Source organism: Mesocricetus auratus, unplaced genomic scaffold (assembly GCF_017639785.1).
Source record: "Mesocricetus auratus isolate SY011 unplaced genomic scaffold, BCM_Maur_2.0 Super-Scaffold_100026, whole genome shotgun sequence".
Lineage (NCBI taxonomy): Eukaryota > Metazoa > Chordata > Mammalia > Rodentia > Cricetidae > Mesocricetus > Mesocricetus auratus.
The window spans coordinates 18,654,504-18,674,988 of NW_024429207.1; the positions used below are offsets into that span (position 1 = coordinate 18,654,504).

Here is a 20,485-nt window from a genome sequence, read left to right on the forward strand (position 1 = left end):
GGTAGCAAACGAGAATTTCAAGAGACCACCTCTAATGCAACATGGCTGGAGTTGGGAGTGGGTGATATCAAGACCCAGGGAAAGCAAGGCAGCAATCCAGCGTGTCTGTCTCGGGCAGGCAGTCAGAAGGCATCCTTACTGGAGCCTGGGAGGAGGCCGGCAGGCAGACTGCAGGAGGGGTGTGTTTGCTTTGAGCGTGTTACTATGCGGGTGAGCATATTCTTCTGCAACCTTTCCAAACAGAACCTTCTAGGAGGCAAAATAGCGATGGGAAGTTCTTTGACCTTGGTTCCTTTAGAGGTTCTCCTTGGACCGGAAGCTTGGCTTCGCGTGCCCTCACTTGAGGTGATAACCTCCAGGGCTCTTGCACAAACCTCCATCGACATTTCCCTTTTGCAGAGAGGCTAAAGGGCAGAGTTGGAAGCCTCTAGTCCTTGTTCCTCAGAACAGAGCTGGAGCTTTTAAGAGCAGATGTCCTTCAGTTTCGGGATTGCTTGTTTAAGACCCATTGGGCGATATATTGCCCTCGACAAGTTACCCAGAGGTGCGGAGGAGAAAGGGCATAGGGCTGTAGGAGAGCTGTGGGAGAGGATTTGCTTCTCAGGAGGGTTAGACTAAGTCCAGACATAAGGGGCTTGGTCCCTCCATCTGTCTGTGTGTGCACTCAAGAGGACGGGGCTCCCTGCAGGCTGAGTTTCAGCCCCTGAGCCTTGGACCTTCCCTTTCTCTTCACCGTCGTGTTAGCTTGAGCTGGAGAGCTGATGGGTAGGAAGGTGGGGGTGCTCCCCTGGACTCTGCCTGCCCCTCATTTAAGTGCTCTTCCCAGGGGTCCTCACTCTGAAGCCTCATTTTCTTAAGACCGCATTAGCCCGCAGAAAGGCATCTTGGGAGGGGATGCTTTAGGAGAGTTTTGGCCTGTGAGGATGGCTTCCAGGTGTAGGCTCTGACCAGGTGCCAGCTGTCTGCGTTTGTCCGAGGTACCATAAACCCCTTCTTGGAAGTGGGTAGAGGGGCGTGCTTCCATGTCCCATGAGGCTCACCCCAACCACACTGCCTGAAGTCTGATCCCTCCACGCCTTCATTGTTCTCTTCCTGCATTTAGTTTGCCCTGTCCCGTGGGTGTAATAAATGAACCGGCTTGAGAAATCAACACTGTCAAGACAGGCCCAGCATCCCACAATCAGAGGATCATTTCAGCTCTTAGAATTCGTTATACTTAAAGAATGGGATGAGGGCCGGGCGGTGGTGGGGCACACCTTTAATCCCAGCACTCTGGAGGCAGAGGCAGGCGGATCTCTGTGAGTTCAAGGCCAACCTGGTCTACAGAGCAAGTGCCAGGATAGGGTTCAAAGCTACCCAGAGAAACCCTGTCTGGAAAAACAAAACAAACAAACAAAAAGGATGGGGTGAGATGGGATTTCTCCCTCGGTCTAGAGTATTTGTAGAGCTACTGCAAGCCTCATGTTTAGCTGGTGGAAGTACCCCTGGGTTGCCTTAAGAAGGGAGGCCTAGGGCTGGCAGATGTGGCATGTGACTTTTTTCTTCTGCATCATCAGGCTCCTGCAGGTGGGTCTTTACATTTCTCAGACTGTCAGAAGAAAGCCCTCTGCTCGGGGGAGGCTCCTCCCCCAGCCCCTGGAGTTAGTCTCCCTGCTACAGGGACCACAGACTAGCTGCAGTCAAGCGTGCCCCTCTGCTGGCTTCTACCAGCTGATACCGGTTGGTGCGTCAACTCTAGGGTTCCCTGCTGTCACATCAGGCCGGATAAGCACGAGCTAGTTCTGAGTGTGCTAGGGCATGAGACTGTCTTGACTTTTATAAAAGACACAGAATATCTTTAAATAGCCTGGTAGCTAAAATAACAACAACAACAGCAATAATAGCTTGCCATTTCTAAGAGCTGTTGTTTGTTTAAAATTTAAAGTCCCCGTTTTGGCAGCAGTGAGTTTCCACTAGGCAGGCTCCCACAAGAACTGCTCTGATAGAAAGCATGTGGTCCCTTCATGGCCGGAAATGCAGGGTCTGCAGGGCTCTCTCCCAGCCCTCAGAGGGATTCCCAGGACCTGACTGTGTGGACTTGGCGATGGTTTTAAAAGAAACTAGTTGGCGCTATTGTTTCTCTCGTTAATGGTAATAGTCACGTGTACGCTTATCGATTAGGGTTGGTCTCTACCACCTTGGTGGGCAGTCTGTCTCTGTCGCCAGGGTTTTAACTGTCCTGCTGTAAGATGGGCACAGGGAGGAAAGGAGAGAGGTCAGCAGTGGTACATTTTTTAGCCGGTGTTTGAAGCCTGGCAAGTTGTCCAGCCTCCTGACGTCATAGAGGTTCTGCCCGTGCGGAAGCTCGCCTCCCCATGCCTGTCTCATGGGCACTTGCTGGTAGGGCCGCCCCTCCGTCTCCTGGCTGCTCCATAGAGCTGTACCCACGACACCCAGCACAGCGGTCTGCTGTCCTCCGTGCCCTTCCCTTATTGGCAGTCCTTGTAGGGCTGTGGAGGATGGAGGGTGACAGGTTGCTTGGAAATGGCAAGGAGGAAAGTGACTCTTGGCCTCTGGTCACATGCCTTCTAGATGTCTGGTCCCTCCAGTGTGGTAGTCACTAATGGCCTTTTACAATCGCTCCATCCTGCCTCCCTCAGCTGTCATGGCAAGTGTCCTCAGTATACTTGACGTCAGATGGTGACAGGTCAGAAAAGCAAATAGTGAGCCTTTGTTGCTGGTGCCGAGCTCGGTGGTGCCCTGGCCTCTGCTTTTCACAGATTGCTTCCTGATGCACTGGGCAGCTGGGCAAGTGACCTTCCATCTGGCATCTGCAGCTTGACCCGAGTAGAGTCGAGCTAGCTATAGGACTCAGACCAGGCAGTCAGAACAAACAGCCGCTCTAAACCTTCCTGCTACATCTCTCGGGAGACTACAATCGAGACATTTGAGATAACTTCACTGGTCTGAGTTTGTAATGTCCTGAGTGTCCTATGGTCCCAGTATTTGGCCCTGAACTTTTGGGCACCAAATGGAAAATGCTTTATTCTGGTTTATTTGTCTGTAGCGATACTGAACGTCTTGGGGTCCTGCTGGTAACCCATTATTCTCTGAAAGGCACACAGGAGGTTCTCATGGGATGCTTCCTGGGTCCTCTCTCTCTGTCTCTCCCCCACTCCCTCCCATCCCTCAGGGGACCACACTCGGTTTCAGCAGGAAATTCTCACTGTTCTTGAGTTCCAGCTACAGCTGGAGAGACATCACAGTGTTCCCAGCCCAGGCCTACGGCTGGGCAGGCAGCACATGCTAGCCTTGTTTGTTCTGGACTTGCAGTTCCCCCGCTTGGGGTTTGGGGAAGCAAAGCCGACAGGTCGTTAGCAGGAGGCGAGTAGCTTGACCTCTTTGGATCTGGGCGAGGGTTGCTGGTGGTTTTGTTTTTTCTGCAGTGTGAAAGCAGCTGTCGGGACGCGCTAACTCTCCCCTGTTCTTTTCTTGCAGATGAGCTCACAGTGCCCGCACTTTACCCCAGTAGCCCTGAAGTGTGGGCCCCGTACCCTCTGTACCCAGCGGAGTTAGCGCCTGCTCTTCCTCCTCCTGCTGCTTTCACCTATCCCGCCTCACTGCATGCCCAGGTAATTCATACCCATCGGCCACCACTCCACTCACTCCACCAGCGGTCCTCCCCAAGCCGGCCCCCAGAGCACTCCACGTGACTAACACCTGTCCAGCTAACAGATCCACCTCCAGGAAGTGAATGACCCCCTCTACAACCAGCTGACACTCCCACAGGACTGACGAGGACCGTCTGGCAGCCATGATCCCACCCACTGCCTGATGTCTCCCCCCCAAGGACACCTCTCTCTTCCTTAATGATCTCACCCTCATCTCACATGCGGAGACCGGGGCAGGCTTCCCTCCTTGGCTCCCAGCTAGCAAACAGGGCATCACGGGAGTAGGTGTGTGCGTGCGTGCGTGGGGTGTGGAAGGGAGGTGTGCACTCGAGGCATGAGTTCTAAGTGTGTCTGGTGTGCGTGTATAAAGAGACATGCTCTCTTGTCCACGGGGAGATGAGGGGCCAAAGAGGCTTCCAAGAGGAAGCCTGATCCTTATTCGAGTTGCAGGGAAGACAAGGTTGCTTATTGCCATGTGAGCAAAGGTATACGCCAAGGGTAGATCTCCACAGCGTAGTTTCCTTGCTCAGTTAAGAACAGCCTGGGTTTTATACACAAACTCCTTGCTTCCCCCCAAATACAGGAAGAGGCATACCAATTCTTCCTCTCCCTGGGAGCCATTCCCTGAGAGCTGCCTCATAGGAGGATAATAATGGCAGCTGAGCTTCACCCTTGGAAATAACCACTCACTCAGTCAGCCTGTGAAAAGTGCTGGCTTCTATTTGTCTTACTGCGTATGCCGCTCAACCTGGCCTCTTAAAAATTGCCAGGCTATGGACTGGCAGGGTGGCCAATCGGGCAAAGGCGCTTGCTGCCAAGCCTGACAGCTTGAGTTCAATCCCCAGGGCCCACAGGGTGGAAGAGAGAGCTGCCTTCTGCCAGTTGCCCCTGCCTTCCACACGAGTACAGACACCCACACTAAGCAAACACTGTAAATCTTTGTGAATTGTCACACTGGGGTGTGTGTTTATTTTGCCTGGCCTTTGTTTCCAAGGCTGGATGAAACACCTTCATGTTACACAGAGCAGTCCTGATTCAGAGGCCTGGGAGCAGCCCCAGTGAGTGTTCCTAAGCCACCATGTCAGAAGTAGTGCGGGCGACCTTTCTTTAGAGACTCCAGTGCTTTTTGCCTGCATTGGCAACTGGTCTCCTGAGCTGTTCTCCCCGGGAACATCCCGGCTCCTGGCAGGCAGAGTCCGAAGGGAAGCCCCGGTGTCTGTGCCCCAGGAACAGATACTGTCCTCTGTGGGGGTGGGGTGTGGGGTAGTGAGTTGCCTTGGTACAGGAAACAAGCTGGTCAAGGATCAGGCGTGCCTTTTGCCTTTCCCTGCCCGGTGTCTCTGCATCGGTCGGAGTTCAGTAACCATGGTGACTGCCAGGTAGCAGGCAGGGCCAGCTAGGTTGTGGCTGTCTTTAGCCGATTCATTAGTGGGTTTGTGCCGTAGATAACTTTGTCGACAACAAAGGCCAACTAAAACTCCCTTTGGTGTGCCCACACCTCGTGTGCAGGTGTGCTCCTCCTCCTTAGGGTTCAGGAACAGAGCAACCGACAGTTGGGGTTATTAGGGGTGCATGCTATGAAACAGGTTGCACATAGCCTTTTGGGACGTACGGCTTCGGGTAGTCAGAAACAGAGCCATTCACTGCTGCCTGGAGAATGAAGGCTTGCCAGTGTCCGGGAAGACTGGCTTTGGGCACGATGTGCCATGGATGGCGTCTGGAGTGATCTGCGGGATATGGAGGGTGAAGGCTCTAACAAGGGTCTCGGGAGATTTAGAAAGCCTCCGCCACTGTGAGGAAGGATGGAGTCGCAGTGCTAGGATGCATCACGGCCGTGTGCCTCGCTGGCACGCCTCGCCCACATGGCCCCTTCTCTTGAGACTTCCCCAGCCTGCAGTCCTCCTGACTCAGCCATCAGCCCTAGATTGGGTGGGACTCCGATCTGCTGCTGGTGAGATCCAGGTCGAGTCTCACTTCTCTGGAGTCATTTAAATGAACATTCTTACTAAATGTATTTGTCCATATCGGAGTGAACTGGTCCAACCCGTTACACGGATGAGGAAATGGGCACGAGGAGATGGAGAGTCGCCCCAAGTCACAGTGGTTCTAGGGTTCTAGAGCAGGCCTGTCACCTGCTTCCCTTGCTTATTAGAACAGCAAGGCGCTGGCTCACTGAATTCTTTTATACTCTTGATGGAATTTTGGAGAGGCCTTGCTCCAGCAATTTCTTGGAACTTTCTTCTAAGTAGATGGGAAATCTGTCAGGAGATCTTTGGAGGCCAAGATGGCTTCCGAGAATCCTGACTGGAGGGGAGCAGAGTGGGGGCCCCTTCCTTGGTGCCTGGGGTTTTGTTTTGGAAACTGAGTGTCTTGGAGAATCTTCTAATTTTGCTTTTTTGTTTTTTTGTTTTTATTTTTTGCAATGTTGTACTTTGTTTTGAGACATGGATTTTTTTTTTCTTCTAGTGTTTCTCTCCAGAGGCAAAGCCCAACACACCTGTCTTTTGTCCACTTCTCCAGCAAATTAGATTTGTCTCTGGGAATGTGTTTGTCACATATCAGCCTACTGCAGACCAGCAGAGGGAGCTCCCATGTTGAAATTGTTAGCAACCCCCCCTTTGCAAAAAAAAAAAAAAAACTATTTCTTGATGATATTTGAGAGATTTCAATAAAAATTTTAATCAGAGAAAAAAAATGATCTCAAGTAGACTACAGAGTTTTGTTTTCATAGTGCTCCAATTTTGGATCAAAAGTATTTAATCTCTGGCTGAGCTTGTGAGAACCTGGCCCGCAGGCGCTAAGTTGCATGTTCCACTGGAGCAGATTCTGGAAGAACACCCTAGAAGACTGTGCCCAGCACCAGGCTTCATCGATGCCGCTACCATCTTCTGGAGTTCCGAAACATCCTGAGCTTCATGCTACAAGATCCTCATGCCACAAGGTCATCGGCTTCCAGAAGTTCTTGCATCAGCACCAACAAGGCTGACATATCTAGCTAGGGGACGCATGCTCCTGTGTGCCTGCTCTGTCCCAAGGAAGGGAAGACCCAAGAAATGGGACCTGTCATTACTAATGAGTTGGATCCCATTTCTAGTTCAGTTTTATCTAGTCATGAGCTACATTTCTCTCTCTGTTTTAACGGTACTTATGTGCCATGAAATCCCATTGCTTTTGGTCTAATTAATGGTGGCATGCACCTGTAATCCCTTCACTTGGGAGGCAGAGTCCTAGCCAGCCTGGGCTTTAGTGAGATTCTCTCTCTCATTCCCACCCTCTCCAGATTGGGTAAAGTAACAGGACAGCAGTGTGTAGTGCCTTAATATTTTTACAGAGGGAACCACGACCCTGTGTAGCCAATGTTCAATTCTAACATTAGCATTTTTTACATAAGCATCTGGTTTACCCTCAAGGTCACTGATGGTTGCAGTGTACTAAGCACATTGTATGAGTCACTGGATAGAAGAGGTCACAGTTCATCTTCCGCTTTCCGGAAGGTATAGGCAGCATACAGACCCTCCTGTCACCGCCTGTTCACATCTCTCTCCTTTGAGTCTGGCTTTGTCTTGCTGTGGCAGACTAAAACCTGCTGGTCTCGCCACAGGGCAGAAGTGAAGCCCCCATGCCCTCCAAGGGCAGCCCCAGAGTTCTTGGGGAAACAGGCCTGAGAGGGCCCTGTGTGCCTCTGCTTCAGGGGATTCTATACCCAGTGCCTTCCAGCAAATTGCTGCTGCCAGTTACCTGCATACAGGGACGGACACTTTGTAAATTATAACAGGCTTCTTGGGGTGTGCCCCTTGAGACATCCCTGTGACATGATGGAAAAATCTAAAACTAGTCTATGGGAAAGAGCCACAGGCAAACTCAATAGAGATCACAAAGGGATGGACAGATGGACCCAGAGGCAACATGGGCATCACAAGTCTGTTCCGGTGTCACCATAGCTGGGCATTTACTGAGTGGGATGTAACTTTTTTCCTTTTCCATTTTTATGTGCATCATGCATGTGAGTTCACATGCATGGAGAGGCCTGAGACCCATGAGGGAAAATTGCAGCCTCAATTTTCAACATCTCAGAGCTTCAGGAATGTGGGGCTAAGAATTCTTTTTTAAGATTTTTTTTTTTTTTTTTTTTTTTTTTTTTGGTTTTTCGAGACAGGGTTTCTCTGTATTGTTTTGGAGGCTGTCCTGGAACTCACTCTGTAAACCAGGCTGGTCTCGAACTCACAGAGATCCACCTGCCTCTGCCTCCCAAGTGCTGGGATTAAAGGCGTGCGCCACCAACGCCCGGCGGGGCTAAGAATTCTTAACTAGAGATCATTCTGGTACGTCATAGTGACTTAGTAAACACTTGCTGTCTGGATTTTTTGTCTTGCTTTTTATTTTTTCTTCAGCTTGATTTTTTTTTTCTCCCTTAAGGATAGAATGGAACATTCTAGGTGAGCATTTCACCACTAAGTTGTTTCAGAAACTTTCCTATCTGCCCCCACCCCCACATGTAGCCCCTCCAGGGACCTTTTTAAGGAATCCTTGAACTTCGTATAAGGAAGCCTGGGACTCACCCAGACTGTCTGCCCGGCAGTGGTGGTTAAAGCCTCCCCTTTGACATGACGAGAGGCCAGAAGCTGTCTGCAGAGCCCTGATCACGAAAGCCAGAGGCTGGAAGGATGATGAACAGAGAGAGATGAGGTACTGGATGTCAGCTGTTCCATCACTGCCGGGTGACAGCAGCTCCTCAGCTGTGTGCGCCACCTCTTAGGCCTCTTCTCTCCCACAGCCAGGGCAGGACACACCCTCTCCTAGCAGGGGACACGGGGACACTGGGAAATCCCAGAGGGCAACATGGTGCTTGTTGATCCACAAGGCCTGTGGCTCTCCCCCATGTCTCCCCTCAGTTAAGCTGCAAAAGAGAAAGGCTCTGGGGCCTTCTCCAACTCCTCACACCTGCTCCTCCTGACTCATGGCTCCACAGTCCTGTCTGGCACCTTGGAAGGCTAGACTTCAGGGCTGTGATGGGAGCCTAGGGATCCTGCTCCTGGCTATGACGCCCCCTTTCTCTCCTTATGACCCTGTCACTGTCTCGGGGTCTCTGAGCTATCCCCCCCAAAAAAACAACTTAGAAATCGGCCTCTTCATCCTGTTTCCGGGAGGAGATCTGGCAGGGTCTCGGTCAGTGGGCACAGTGGCACTGTGTTCTGATGCCAGTGGCTTTAGGTTTCCTACGTATGCCCGCATTTCCCCACTGGGTAACTAAACCCTGGGGCATCTGCAGGCTTTCCCTGAGCTCTGATGAAGCCCAGTCCCTGAGTCTCATGAACCTCTAAATTCTTTTGTTGAGCTCACCTTGGGATTGTCACCAAGAGTAGGGGATGACCAGTGATGTCAAAATAGGACTCTCGGCGACCCAAACCGGACAGATGAGGGGTGTAGCTCAGGTGGTGAGTGAGGTCTCCATGTAGGAGGTCATGGATTCAATCTCGAGCAACATGTCAACTGGTCGCTTTTGCCTGTGATCGCAGCATTCAGGTCAGGGAGGCAGGAAGATCACTGGTTCAAGATACCAAAAGACAAAAGTCATTTTATTGTTTGGGTTTTGAGACAGGGCCTCACTCTGGCCCAGGCAGTCCTCCTGAATTACAGGTGCACCACCACTCAGATTTTTTAATTCCTCATTATCATGTGTCTCAAGTGTGTGTGGGGGCATATGTGCAATCGGTGGTGCACACTTGGAAGTCAGTCGGTTCTCTTCCCACCTTTGTGTGAGCCCCATGTTTGACCTTGGGTTTTCAGGCTCGTAGGGCGAGTGCTTTATTTGCTAAACCATTTTGCCGGCCCCACAAACAGGATTTTTTTTTAATGACAGTTTTGCTACCCATTGTTAAATTTGAGATTTTCGGCAAGTTTCTTTCATTCTACTGACCTTCCGTTTCCTTGTGTAGATAGAAGAATGAGCACGTATCTTGTGAGGTTAATTTGAGAGGAAGAATACAAAAGTGTGGCTTACAGGACTTTCCACACCTTTGTAGCATGGTGTTGCCAGGGGCTCCCAAGTGCTCCAGTGAGCCGGAGACATTTATTTGTAGGGCACAGAACAACAGAGTAGTGTCTGGAGACGGAAACCTATGCCGGACTTGGTTTCGGGGTACAGGGACAGCAGCGGGAGTGGGCAAGGCCTCCTGGAGCTTGTTGTGTGGGTGGAGAGGTTACATGTGGGGCGAGGCTGGATTCTAGTTGCTTCCCAAGACACAGGCTTCTTGGTATCATTGTGTGTGTGACTTTGGAGTTATGGAAACAAACCCAGAGCCAAAAGGAAACTTTGTAATTATCTAATACCAGCTTCAGGAAAGGAGAAAGTGAACTTTTCGCGTTAAAGAAAACTAGTTGTGACGGGGTGGGAGCAAAAGGAAAATCGACTCCAAATGGGATCATGTTTTATTCAGAACTGGTGCTGCCAGTGGGGATAGCTAGAACCCAGTGACAGGGTGAGAAAGTGGGACACCCCAACTTTAAGCTTCATACATTGTACATGAGCTCTGCCGCCTCACTGAGCTCGGCTCCCAGGGACCTCTAATGGCCCTGGCTAGCAAACATAGTTAAAAATTAACAGGCTGACAAGATTAAATAAGGATGGCAAGCAGCCACTGTGGACCGAATCTGACGCAGGGTGTTACACGCTCGGGCGCCCTCAAGCAGAACAGCGTCTCGGTGAACTTAGAGACATCAGAGTGCATTTCACACGCCTGTCTGGAAACAGGAGCCTAACTTAGGTTCAGAACAGCCAGGAAGGGCTGAGGCCCGGGACGAGAGTTAGCCCCCGGCGCTTATGCTTGGTGCCTGGGATGGCTGGTCTTTGAGGATGTGTTTGAGATCCTAGAACCTTGGTTACCAGTCTGCTCAGCTGGGACTTTCTGGTAATTTTGAGGTGGTATTTGCCATTCAGTCGAAGCTGGCCTCAGACTTGCAGCAGTCCTCCTGCCTCGGCACCTCAAGTGCTAGGATTGTATGTATAAGTTACCTGTAGACAAGTCTCACAATTCTCAGGTCCTAGGACTCGAACTCGAGCAGTCTATGCAGCAACTGTCTTTAGCCCCTGAGCCACCCACCAGCCCTGAAAATCCATTTTTGAAGTGCTGTCTTTACTGTTAGGCTCAAAGGGGATAGGATTGCTTTGGGGTCTGTTCCACAGTGACTAGACCAGGATGTCACCAGTGTGATCATCTTCAAATGAACAGTAGTTGCATTAAGAGCTAGAAGTTTGGGTACCACATTGAATGCACCGCAGCCACTTAGATCCAGCTCATCACCACCGTCCGGGGTCCACCCAGAATGGCATGTCTCAGCTCCACAGAAAGATTCTATGGCCAGGTGACCTTAGGAAGCCCAGGGAGTGAGTCCCGTGTCATATCAGAGCTTTTCATGCTCTGTTCACATTGAATATGCCCAGGGACGGGGTGTTGCTCTCAAACTTAGTGCTGCATAGCCTTTCTAGACTGTTCCAGTTATGCTTCTAGAAATGTAAGTCAAGAGCAGGGCCTCCCATCTGAGCATGTGCATGCTGGCAGCCCAGAGGGTGTTTTGAAATGCAAGCCAGATGTCTCAACAGTAAAGGCACTTGCCACCAGGCCTGATGACCTGAGTTCAATCCCCGGGTCCCACCATTTGGTGGAAACAAACCAACTCAGCCATGCTGCCCTCCTTCCTCACACACATACACGTGAATAAATTCATAAACAAACATCATGGGGTCTGTTGGTTGTAAATGACTTGGGCCCTATTGTGGCTGCATTTCTAAAAGGCTGACCTGAGCCTCTTGGCCCAGGGACTGCAGGTCTAGACCTGTCCCTGTGGTCAGCAGAGAAAAAAGCCACCAAAGGATGTCCATTAGCTGTAGTGATCGCTTCCTTGTGAATCTGAAGGGAACAGTGAGTGTGGGACTCGGTCACTAGAGAGGGGAGAGTCAGAGCTGTGCTGCTCAGCCTGCGGGGGGCCACCCTGGAGACAGGCAGGCCTTTCTGTCCTGGGCACCATGGAAACATAAATTCTGTGTGACATTGAAGTGTTGGGCTTCAATTCTGTATCTTGTGGGTATTTACTGTCTCCAGCATGCTATTTTATTTTTTCTCCAGATTATTCCCAGGTATCTGCTACTCCATCTAGTCTGTCACCACTTGGGATATTAGTTCCCGACAATGTCGCCTTTCATCTAAGTGTTTTAAAGGCTGGTAGGATCCATACAGTGTGGCCCCAGGGCAATGACTGCCCCCTTAACAACTACATTATTTGGGGAAATTTCAGGTTCCTAGATTTCTCAGTCTGTGATACGCTTGACACTTATCTCTGTCTGGCACAGACTAAACCAGGGTTAATGTTAGTTAAATATTATATTAGAAGTTCTCGTGGGGACCTCAATCCCCTGGAATGATATGCAGGCTTGTGAGGAGAGGGGGGGGAGGGGGAGAGAGAGAGAGAGAGAGAGTATATATACATGTTTCTGCAGTGCAGAAATGGCCAGGATGAGCCTTGAGACCAGCTTTTCTTCTTGATTACAATATGTAGACTTAACTCTTCCTGAGGAGCTGACTTTGAGGAAGTCTGGGGAGGCCTGTGGTCCCCCACAATGTTAATGAGGAGTCAGAAGCAGCCTCCAGGACTTCAACAGGAGTGACCTGGGGCCAACAGCTACCTCAGAACAAACAGCCCATATGGGGTAAAGGTGAACTTTCTCCTTGCCATCATCCAAATAGTAGTGATTAGCATAAAACACCTTGTTTTCCTGGGCCAGCTCCCACACTCCTGGCTCTGCCCCTGGGACTGCCCCTCCGTGGTGCAAGAACAGTTTGGGCTGGTGGATGCTGCCCCCTACTGGACAGTGGTGCCACAGGTAAATGGTAGCAAGAGCACTGTGTCTTGCAAAGCCCAGCCACGGTCCACAGAGGGATGAGCTTGGGCGTCTATCTTTCCCAATGTGTTACAGTGTGATTGAGGGAGTGCGTGTGTGTTTGTGCGTGCTTATGGGCATGTAGGGGAAGCACTGGAACAAGAGGTAGCCAGGGAGGCTGATTGGCAGACAGCAAGGAGGCCTCTTTCTCAATCACCTTCACCAGACCCATGCCATCTACCCTGCGGCGCACTGTCCCCCCTGCCAGCCCATTCCTCTGTCCCTCGGTGAACACCATCCCGTGTTGGCCTCAGGGCCGTCCATCCTCACTTCACACCCAGGCCTCACAACTGCCACCACTGCTCTACACTGACCAGTGCACATGGACCATTTTAGGTTTAGGTTCCCAGCATCCCCTGCTGAGGGCCTGGCCCCTAGGCTGCCCTTTCCCAGCTGACTCAGAAAGGCAGCTCCAACTTTGCTCTCTGCTTAGTGAGCAAATGGACTCAGACGAACCAGCCGGGAGCCAAGGTAGGTAGGTACTGGTTTCTTCAGCCTCCGGCCCTTCCATCCCTCTGCTCCTGTCTCTAGCCTTCCTACCCCCCCCTTTCCACATTTTCTTGTGATTTTCTTAGCTCCTTTTGCCCTACAGACCCAAGTGTAGGTGTTTCGACTGTCTTCAAAGACAAGTTTCTGATCCCTCAACTCTTCCTGCCGTGAGTGGTGGGAAAGATACTGGTCTGTTTTCCAGGACCTTGGGGGGGGGGGGGGGCTCTGGGGACTCTCTGGCAATGTGGCTTTACCCCCACGGTTTTTGAGCCTCTGGCCAGTTGGTCCCTGCTTTCTGGAGATAACATCTGGCACAGTCCCCAGAGGACACCTTATATACAAGATGGCCCAGGGGCTGCCTTGAGGTATACACTGATATACCAGAAGCTTACAGTCCACCCTTAAGGGTTTGTTCTGTTTTGTTGGAGGCACATATGTCCCAAGTCAGAGCAGAGTTCTCTACCCCAAGATGGCCTAGTAGGCGGAGTTCCCTAGTGTGGCCCTCCTGTCCTACACTGACAGCCTGGGAACATGGCTACTATCAGGTGTCCCTGAGTTGGAAACTCTGAGGACTGCTTGGGGACCAGGACAAAAGTGTTAAGAACTAACCTGACTCCTTGGCGTCTCGGCCCTTAGAGTCAGGATCTGCATTCTGAGCTGGACTCTGGGACGGGTTGAATCCCACCATTGTGAAAGAGAAGAAGAGGCAAGTTTCTCTAAATCCACGAGTCCCCAGGGACTTCCTAGGGTCATCTGTAATTTCCTTCTGGCAACACTGTACCTCCACCTCAGCAAAAATGGCTCCTGCCTCTGCTTGCCAGGCGCCCCCTCTGCCCCCAGCAGCACTTCTGTGTTGCTCATTGTATGCAGTGGGAGGCCATCCTTCTTCCCTAATAAAAGAGCAGCAAGTAGAGTAAGCCCTGCTCTTTGAAGAAGAGGCCGGAGGATCTGGAATCCAAGGCTAATTTTTTAAAAATTTCTGTATGAATGCTCTGCATGTCTGCCTGCAGGCCAGAAGAAGGCATCAGATCTCATTACAGATGGTTGTGAGCCACCATGTGGTTGCTGGGAATTGAACTCAGGACCTCTGGAAGAGCAGCTAGTGCTCTTAACCACTGAGCCGTCTCTCCAGTCCCTCAAGGCTAATCTTGGTTTCATAGTAAATTAGAAGCTAGCCTGGGCTATGTGAGACCCAGTCTGAGCAAAAAAAAAGAGATGTGTAGGGACAGTGGTAAACAGGCATTCCCTCTGGCCAGCAGGTTGTGCACAAAGTGGTCTTGTCAGTGTGGGGGGTTTAAGGATGCAAAGCAGATGTCTTTTTTGTTGTCCACATTTTGCTTGATATGGGACCCAGAGCATTCTGCCGGGTGGAGAAGGCATCCACAGTCTGGCTGGTTAGGCTGTCTGGGAGAGACAGCGCTACTGTTGATCTGTGTTTAGCTCTTTGCCACAGGCTCCAGGCACCTCTGGGGCACTGTGAGCATAGCCTGCTCTTATATCCCACCGCGCCAGGGAGCCAATCCTTGTCCTGAGAGAACAGGCTCTCGAGAAAGGTCAATTCCAGCGAGGCTGGAGGAGTCATAAGTGGCCTCCCTTGACTAGCTTGCTTAGGAAGCCATTAGGCAGCTTTCCCCAGCTTGGATTTCTAGGGGAATATGGAAGCGAAGAACCTAAACACAGGGCCATCCTGGGCATCTTAATGCCTGTTAGCCATGAAAAGGAGGGGCAGTTGGCCGCCCCTGGGGCCAGGGTGCTGCCCTGTGAGTTTGGCTGGTGTGTTCACAGCACGTGGAAAGTCTCTCAGGATGCTGCTGTGGTTTCTCGGCCCTGGGCAGGAAATCCCACCCTGGCCAGTGTGAGGAGGTCTGAAGACCCAGAATGAGGTGGGACCTAGGCTCACTGCTCTTCCTGTCTTTTCAGATGCGCTGGCTCCCTCCCTCCGAGGCTACTTCTCAGGGCTGGAAGTCCAGACAGTTCTGCTGAAGGCTGTGTGAGTACTTGGCTTCTCTGGGGCTGTTTGGTACACCTGGCCCACACATGGTAGATGTCTATAGTCAGTAGCTTCCTCCATCCAAGAGAGACGTGGGCACCTCTCCTGAGCGTTTCCACCTGGCATGGAAAAAGGAGGAAGAGTGTCACTCGGGAATCAAAGTCCTGACTGCCCCATCCCATAAGTAATCAGCAGTGCTGGTGTCTACAGACCAGGCATCAGAAAGTTTGATGACTCAGCTGTAGTTTACCTGCCCCCAGCATTAAACAAAACCCTTCCCAATATGGAGGACACATCAGCCACTCAAATGAAGATTTCGTTTGTTTGTTTTGAGACAGAGTTTCTCTGTGTAGCCCTGGCTATCCTGGAACTCACTTTGTAGACCAGGCTGGTCTCTGCCCCACCCCCAAGGTGCTGGGATTAAAAGTGTGTGCCACAACCACCCAATGATTTATATATTTGCTGCTGTTGCCAAGGCTTGCCTTGAGATTTTAAAATCTTTTTTTTTTTAATTTCTTTACATGTATGGGTTTTTTTTAACCTACATGCATGTGTACCACATGCATGCAGTGCCTCAAGAGCCCAGAAGAGGGCACCTTACACCCCTCCCAACTGGAGTTACCAGGTGTTGAGTCACCATGTGGGTTCTGAGAACCAAACCCAAGTCCTGTACAAGAGCAGCAAGTGCTCTTACCCACTGAGCTATCTCTCCAGTCCACTTTTTAACAATACATTTTTTCAGTTATTTAAAAATAATTGTTGTACACTAGATTCTGATCAGTTTTCCCTCCCCACACACCCAATAGAAAACCAGAATTTACAAGACAAAAAGAAAAAGCTCAAGAAACACACATCCACAAAAACAAAACCTGTAAAATCAGAAACTATAATATGTAAGCAAAATGCCCAAAGAAGTATGACAAAAAGTCTACAGAAATAATACTGAGTTTTTGTGTTGGCCAACTACTGGTTATGGGGCCTACCCTTAGGTGTGGCTATAAACAGTGTCCTAAATGAGCATCCTTGTGCCAGCTTAGGCCTAACGTTGCTTCAGACAACAATCAGATTAATTATTTCTTGTAAATTCAAAAACAAAACCACAAATGCCTTCTATATTTTGGTGCCTTGACTGAACTTCTGATTAAGCACAGGGCACCAGAAGGAATTCTGTAACATGGTGGGACCTGATGTTGACAGTGACAAGCTCTTACTTCTATGGTAACTTAAGCCTGTGGTGGCTTAAGTTCTACCTGGACATGTTTGTGGGTGCTCGTGGAAAAGGGAAGTAGAACAGTGGGTTATGGGGCTAGCCTTGCCTTCCCGAGGAGAAAAGAGAGTTCCTACAGGCGGCAGCCTTTGACCCAGAGGCTCAGATGGTGATGGGTCAGTATCAATGCTGAATGTTGACGCACTTGCTGAGTCCTCCTGGTGATGGAAGATCAGTGTTTCCCAGTGTGCTCCTGGCCTGGGTCAGGGGGCTACCACCTGGCAGGCATGCATGTAGTGGAGTCCGAGTGGCAAGACAGCCATCTGGCTTCTGCCAGCAGTGCTCTGGGGACACTAATTTCAGTTGGTGGGCAAGTTGGCAAATGATGGTAGTACAAAGCCTCTCCTATTGTTTCATTTTGTTTACTGTTTATATATGCTTAAAGGAAGAAACACATTTTAAAGCGACTATATGTGTTCTGGTTTAAAAGACCCTACACTTTGTACAAGCTTGCTCATGTTTTTTCTTGAAATCCTTATTTTTCACAGGCCCATTAAGGTGGCTGTCAGTCCCCAGTGGTGGCAGCAGCTACCAAAGCAGGGCTAGGGACTGCTGCCATCAACACACAGAAAGATCTGAACCAAACATGACATCATTTGAACACAATTCATCTCTTATAAGCTGAATATGGGCCACAGGCCAGTGCTAGCTAGCCTGGGTGTGAGAAGGTCTCGGGTGCATGTCACATGGAGATAGTCCAGAAGGACTTTGGGTAGCAGTGCCCATTACTTTCACACGGAGCTAGGCCTGCGTAGCCACCAGTCCAGCTCCTTCCAGAGTCTTGGATCAGGTCCTTTCCAAGTCAGCCACTAATCCAAACTAGGAAGTCGGGGGATGTAAAACAGATTTGGATACAATGGTGCTTATGAGCCAATAGAAACAGAAGAGACCAAAGCACATGTCAGAAAGGCCAGTGCCGGCCAGGTGGCCAAGTCCATACCACACAAGATGGTACTGGGATGGAGAGTGAGGCAGGGAGGGTGCCAGACAGTGTTATATGCTGTCCTTCAAATCTCAACAGTCCTTGGCCTACTCCAGAAGAGGCCTTGGGTGTGTGTTTGGTTTTCTGAGACAGGTCTAATGTAGTGGCTGGTCTTGGGTTTGTGATCTTGCCTCTGGCTTCCAAGTGTTTACAGGTAGCAGCACTGTGCCTTGTACCTTAGGGATCTCTAGTTTTCCACTTTGATTTCTTAGTGCTAACATAAGTGACGAAACTAAAGATATAAACTAACCTAGTGCTTTACTCTCTGTGTAAATGTGGGTTCTATCTGCTGTGCCCTACATTCTCATGGGGAGCCCTGTGGACACAGTATACATCCCATAGCTGGAGATGCCCTGGGCTCAGCCTGGAGAAGGGTGTGTGGGTTTGCTCTCACTGGTGGTGTGAGGAAGACCTCTGGAAGAGGAGCCAGAGGCCTGAGCATGCTGACGTTGTTTGCTTGGCACAGAGTCATGGATGAGTGATGTTTAGTCTGTCTACATGATCACCCCATCACTAGATTTGTGGTGATGGTCCAGCCATGTGACAAGAGAACTATAGTGTTTGAAAGACAATGTTTCAAAAGTTATCAATTTCCCAGCTCCACCAAGAGCAAGAGAACATTTTCTGTCGCTCCTTACAAGTAACACAGTGATGGCTTTCCTTGTTGGATATCCAAATATAGTTAAACAAGTCTTCTGTGGAGCTGGGGAATTGGTGTGGGATGAGATAATATTCTTAAGAACTTGTGAAATTCTCTTGGCTTTCATCCATGGCATAGAAACTGTGAGCATGTGTGTTATAGCTTCACCAAACTATAGAGGAAATAACAGGAGATAAAATGGCTGGAATTTGTGGCAGTTTATGCCTACGTCTTCTTTGCGAGGAACAGCCTAGTCTGCCTCCAGCAATCACCCCTGCTCTCTCCGTTAGAAGACACCAGTGTTGTGCTCCCTACTGTAGTATACTCAGAAGCCAGTGTAGTTCTTGTGACTGTTTCTACTTTATCAAGATCACACGTGAACTCCTAACAGTAAATATTCAGTAACTATAGGGTCCTGAGGAGGGTGATGATGGAGTAAGAAGTTAGTCCTGATTAGCAAGCTCAGAAATCATGAGAAGTCGTGAAGGAAGCCACCAGTGACTTCAGCAGCACTAGGCATCTGAAAACACAGCAGCCTCGGGAGGCACTCTAGGGCTGCTATTGACAGCCAGCCTTGGGGGGGGGCACCCTTGGTCACTGTGGGAGTGTGACAGAGATTGGGGGAGATTAGGTATCTTCTAATAACCTACCCTGTTTAAATGTTTCTGTAGTGCAGTCTCACCCATTTATTCTCATAAGACAGGTATATTAGGAAGGCTACAAACCCACCCCGAATTCCAGGAAGAGCACATTCCACACAAGGTGTGATCGCTCCTGTCTTCAGCAGAGAGAGCATCAGGCCCCTGCAAGCTAGAGACAGCCTGACTCTAGGAAGTCAGTCAGCAGTGAACTCATGAAAGCAGAAACACTACAGTAGGGTCTGCTGTTCATGGCCATGGAGCTGGGCTCCTTCGGGAGGAAGAGTTTTGTAGAAACCCACTGGGCCAGCAGCAGCCACTGCCAGGTGTATTATCGATGAGTCGGCCAGGTCTCTGCAACTTCGGATGGCATGACTCTCAGCACCTTGGGCATCGCAGGACAGTCAGATATGTCCTACTCATTGCAGAGCTTAGTTACTGGACGTGACAGGGCTGGGCTCTCCTGGGCTCTGTCCAAAACTGTTAGTCTGAGGCAGTCCCCGGAACTGGTAGCCATCCTGAGTCTGTGTGGGGCCTCATATCTAATAATTTGCCTGGCAGACTTTGGGATGGCATTTGGGGGGCCTAGCAGGGTCCTTGGAATCTCACACCATAATTTGAGGTACAGTCTCCACAGGCTGGAACAGGCAGCTTCCAGTGTTTGAGCTTCTACCGCAGTGATTTCTCTGACTGCCCTTGCCTCTGACCTGATAACCTGTCACATTGTTCCAAGTCCCCAGACCACATTCCTGCCTGCATTCTGTGCTCCTTCCAAGATTATCCTGCAGTGGCAGCTGTGATCCGTTCCTTAAAAGAACAGGCTGGTCGTCCTGACCCAGGGCAGCATGAGGTCCACAGAAAAGGTTGCCATGTGCAGTTAACAGATCTCTCTGTCCACCCAGGTCTCGGGTGTGTGGTGGCGGCTGCAATCTGTCTTGGGGGTATTAATGAGATCTTCACTGGTGGCGACTGTCATCCAGCCATTCTACAAAACTGGAGCTTGCTGGTGAGTGCCAAAGTCAGGCGGCAACCAGTGTGGGCAGGGTGGGCACCAGTATCTCCTGGAACCACAGCCTGTCTGCGTGGGCCTATGGTATATCCATACTACCCTGTCCAGTGACTCCCAGCCACAAACCACTTCAGGGCAGCAACAGGCAGTTTGGTTTTTTTGGTGGGTGCTTTTTGTTTTGAAACAGCACCTTACTATGTAGCCCAGGCTATCCTCAGTCTTGATTCTCCTGCTTCTCAAGTACTGGGAAACATATATGCCACCATGCCTGTTTGCAAGTCACATGTGGCCTACTCAAGCTGGCTCCATTTATGTCTGGTTACCCCAGTAGTAGGGAATTTCATAAAATGAAGCTTTTTCCTCCCTTTCAGCTCCCAAATCTTAGTTTGCAAATCAGCAATTTGTTGGGAATCTGAGGCATAGTGTATGTCACACAGCTGCACTAGCTGACTTCCAATTATATTAAGTATAAAGAAGCCATTTCTCTACTGGAGGGCAAATTTCAGCCTCTCCTGAAATTAGAGCGAGTGTAGCTAAACTAATTCTGTAGGATTCTCCAGGGGTTCCTCCATGTCACAGGGCTTTTCTGGATGGTCTTTTTCAGTTAGTAGTAGCTATCATGATGTTAGTTTTGGTTTAAATTGATTTGAAGAGGGTCTCACTATGTAGCTCGGGCAACATATGGAACTTGGGATTTTCCTCCCCTGGTCTTCAAAGTCCTGAGATTACAGGTGTGTGCCACCAAACCTGGCCCTGGGTAGCAGTCTGTAAAAGAAACTAGAATGTACCCTACCATAGATGACCTGCTCGCTGCCACCTCAGACGGCAGCTTTCGGTGACTTTGCAGAACTTGGCTTCTGGTAACAGAATGCCAGGAACACTTCA

At 50.2% G+C, this 20,485-nt stretch overlaps 1 protein-coding gene across 6 annotated transcripts in view; it reads left to right on the forward strand.

Annotated features, from left to right (window-relative positions):
* The window catches only part of Rbpms (RNA binding protein, mRNA processing factor), a 143,392-nt gene that overhangs the window by 117,206 nt on the left and 5,701 nt on the right, over positions 1–20,485 (forward strand). For 2 of the 6 annotated variants that reach the window (XM_040731860.1, XM_005066613.4), the window contains exons 6-7: positions 3,478–3,611; positions 6,117–6,348. In XM_040731860.1, the coding sequence (XP_040587794.1) occupies positions 3,478–3,611; positions 6,117–6,248 (266 nt within the window). In that variant the 3' untranslated portion in view covers positions 6,249–6,348. Of the gene's footprint in view, positions 1–3,477; positions 3,612–6,116; positions 6,349–14,994; positions 15,065–19,493; positions 19,598–20,485 lie in introns of those variants that run through there. The other 4 variants (XR_001196247.3, XR_002382109.2, XM_005066614.4 and 1 more) reach the window with 4 other exon arrangements.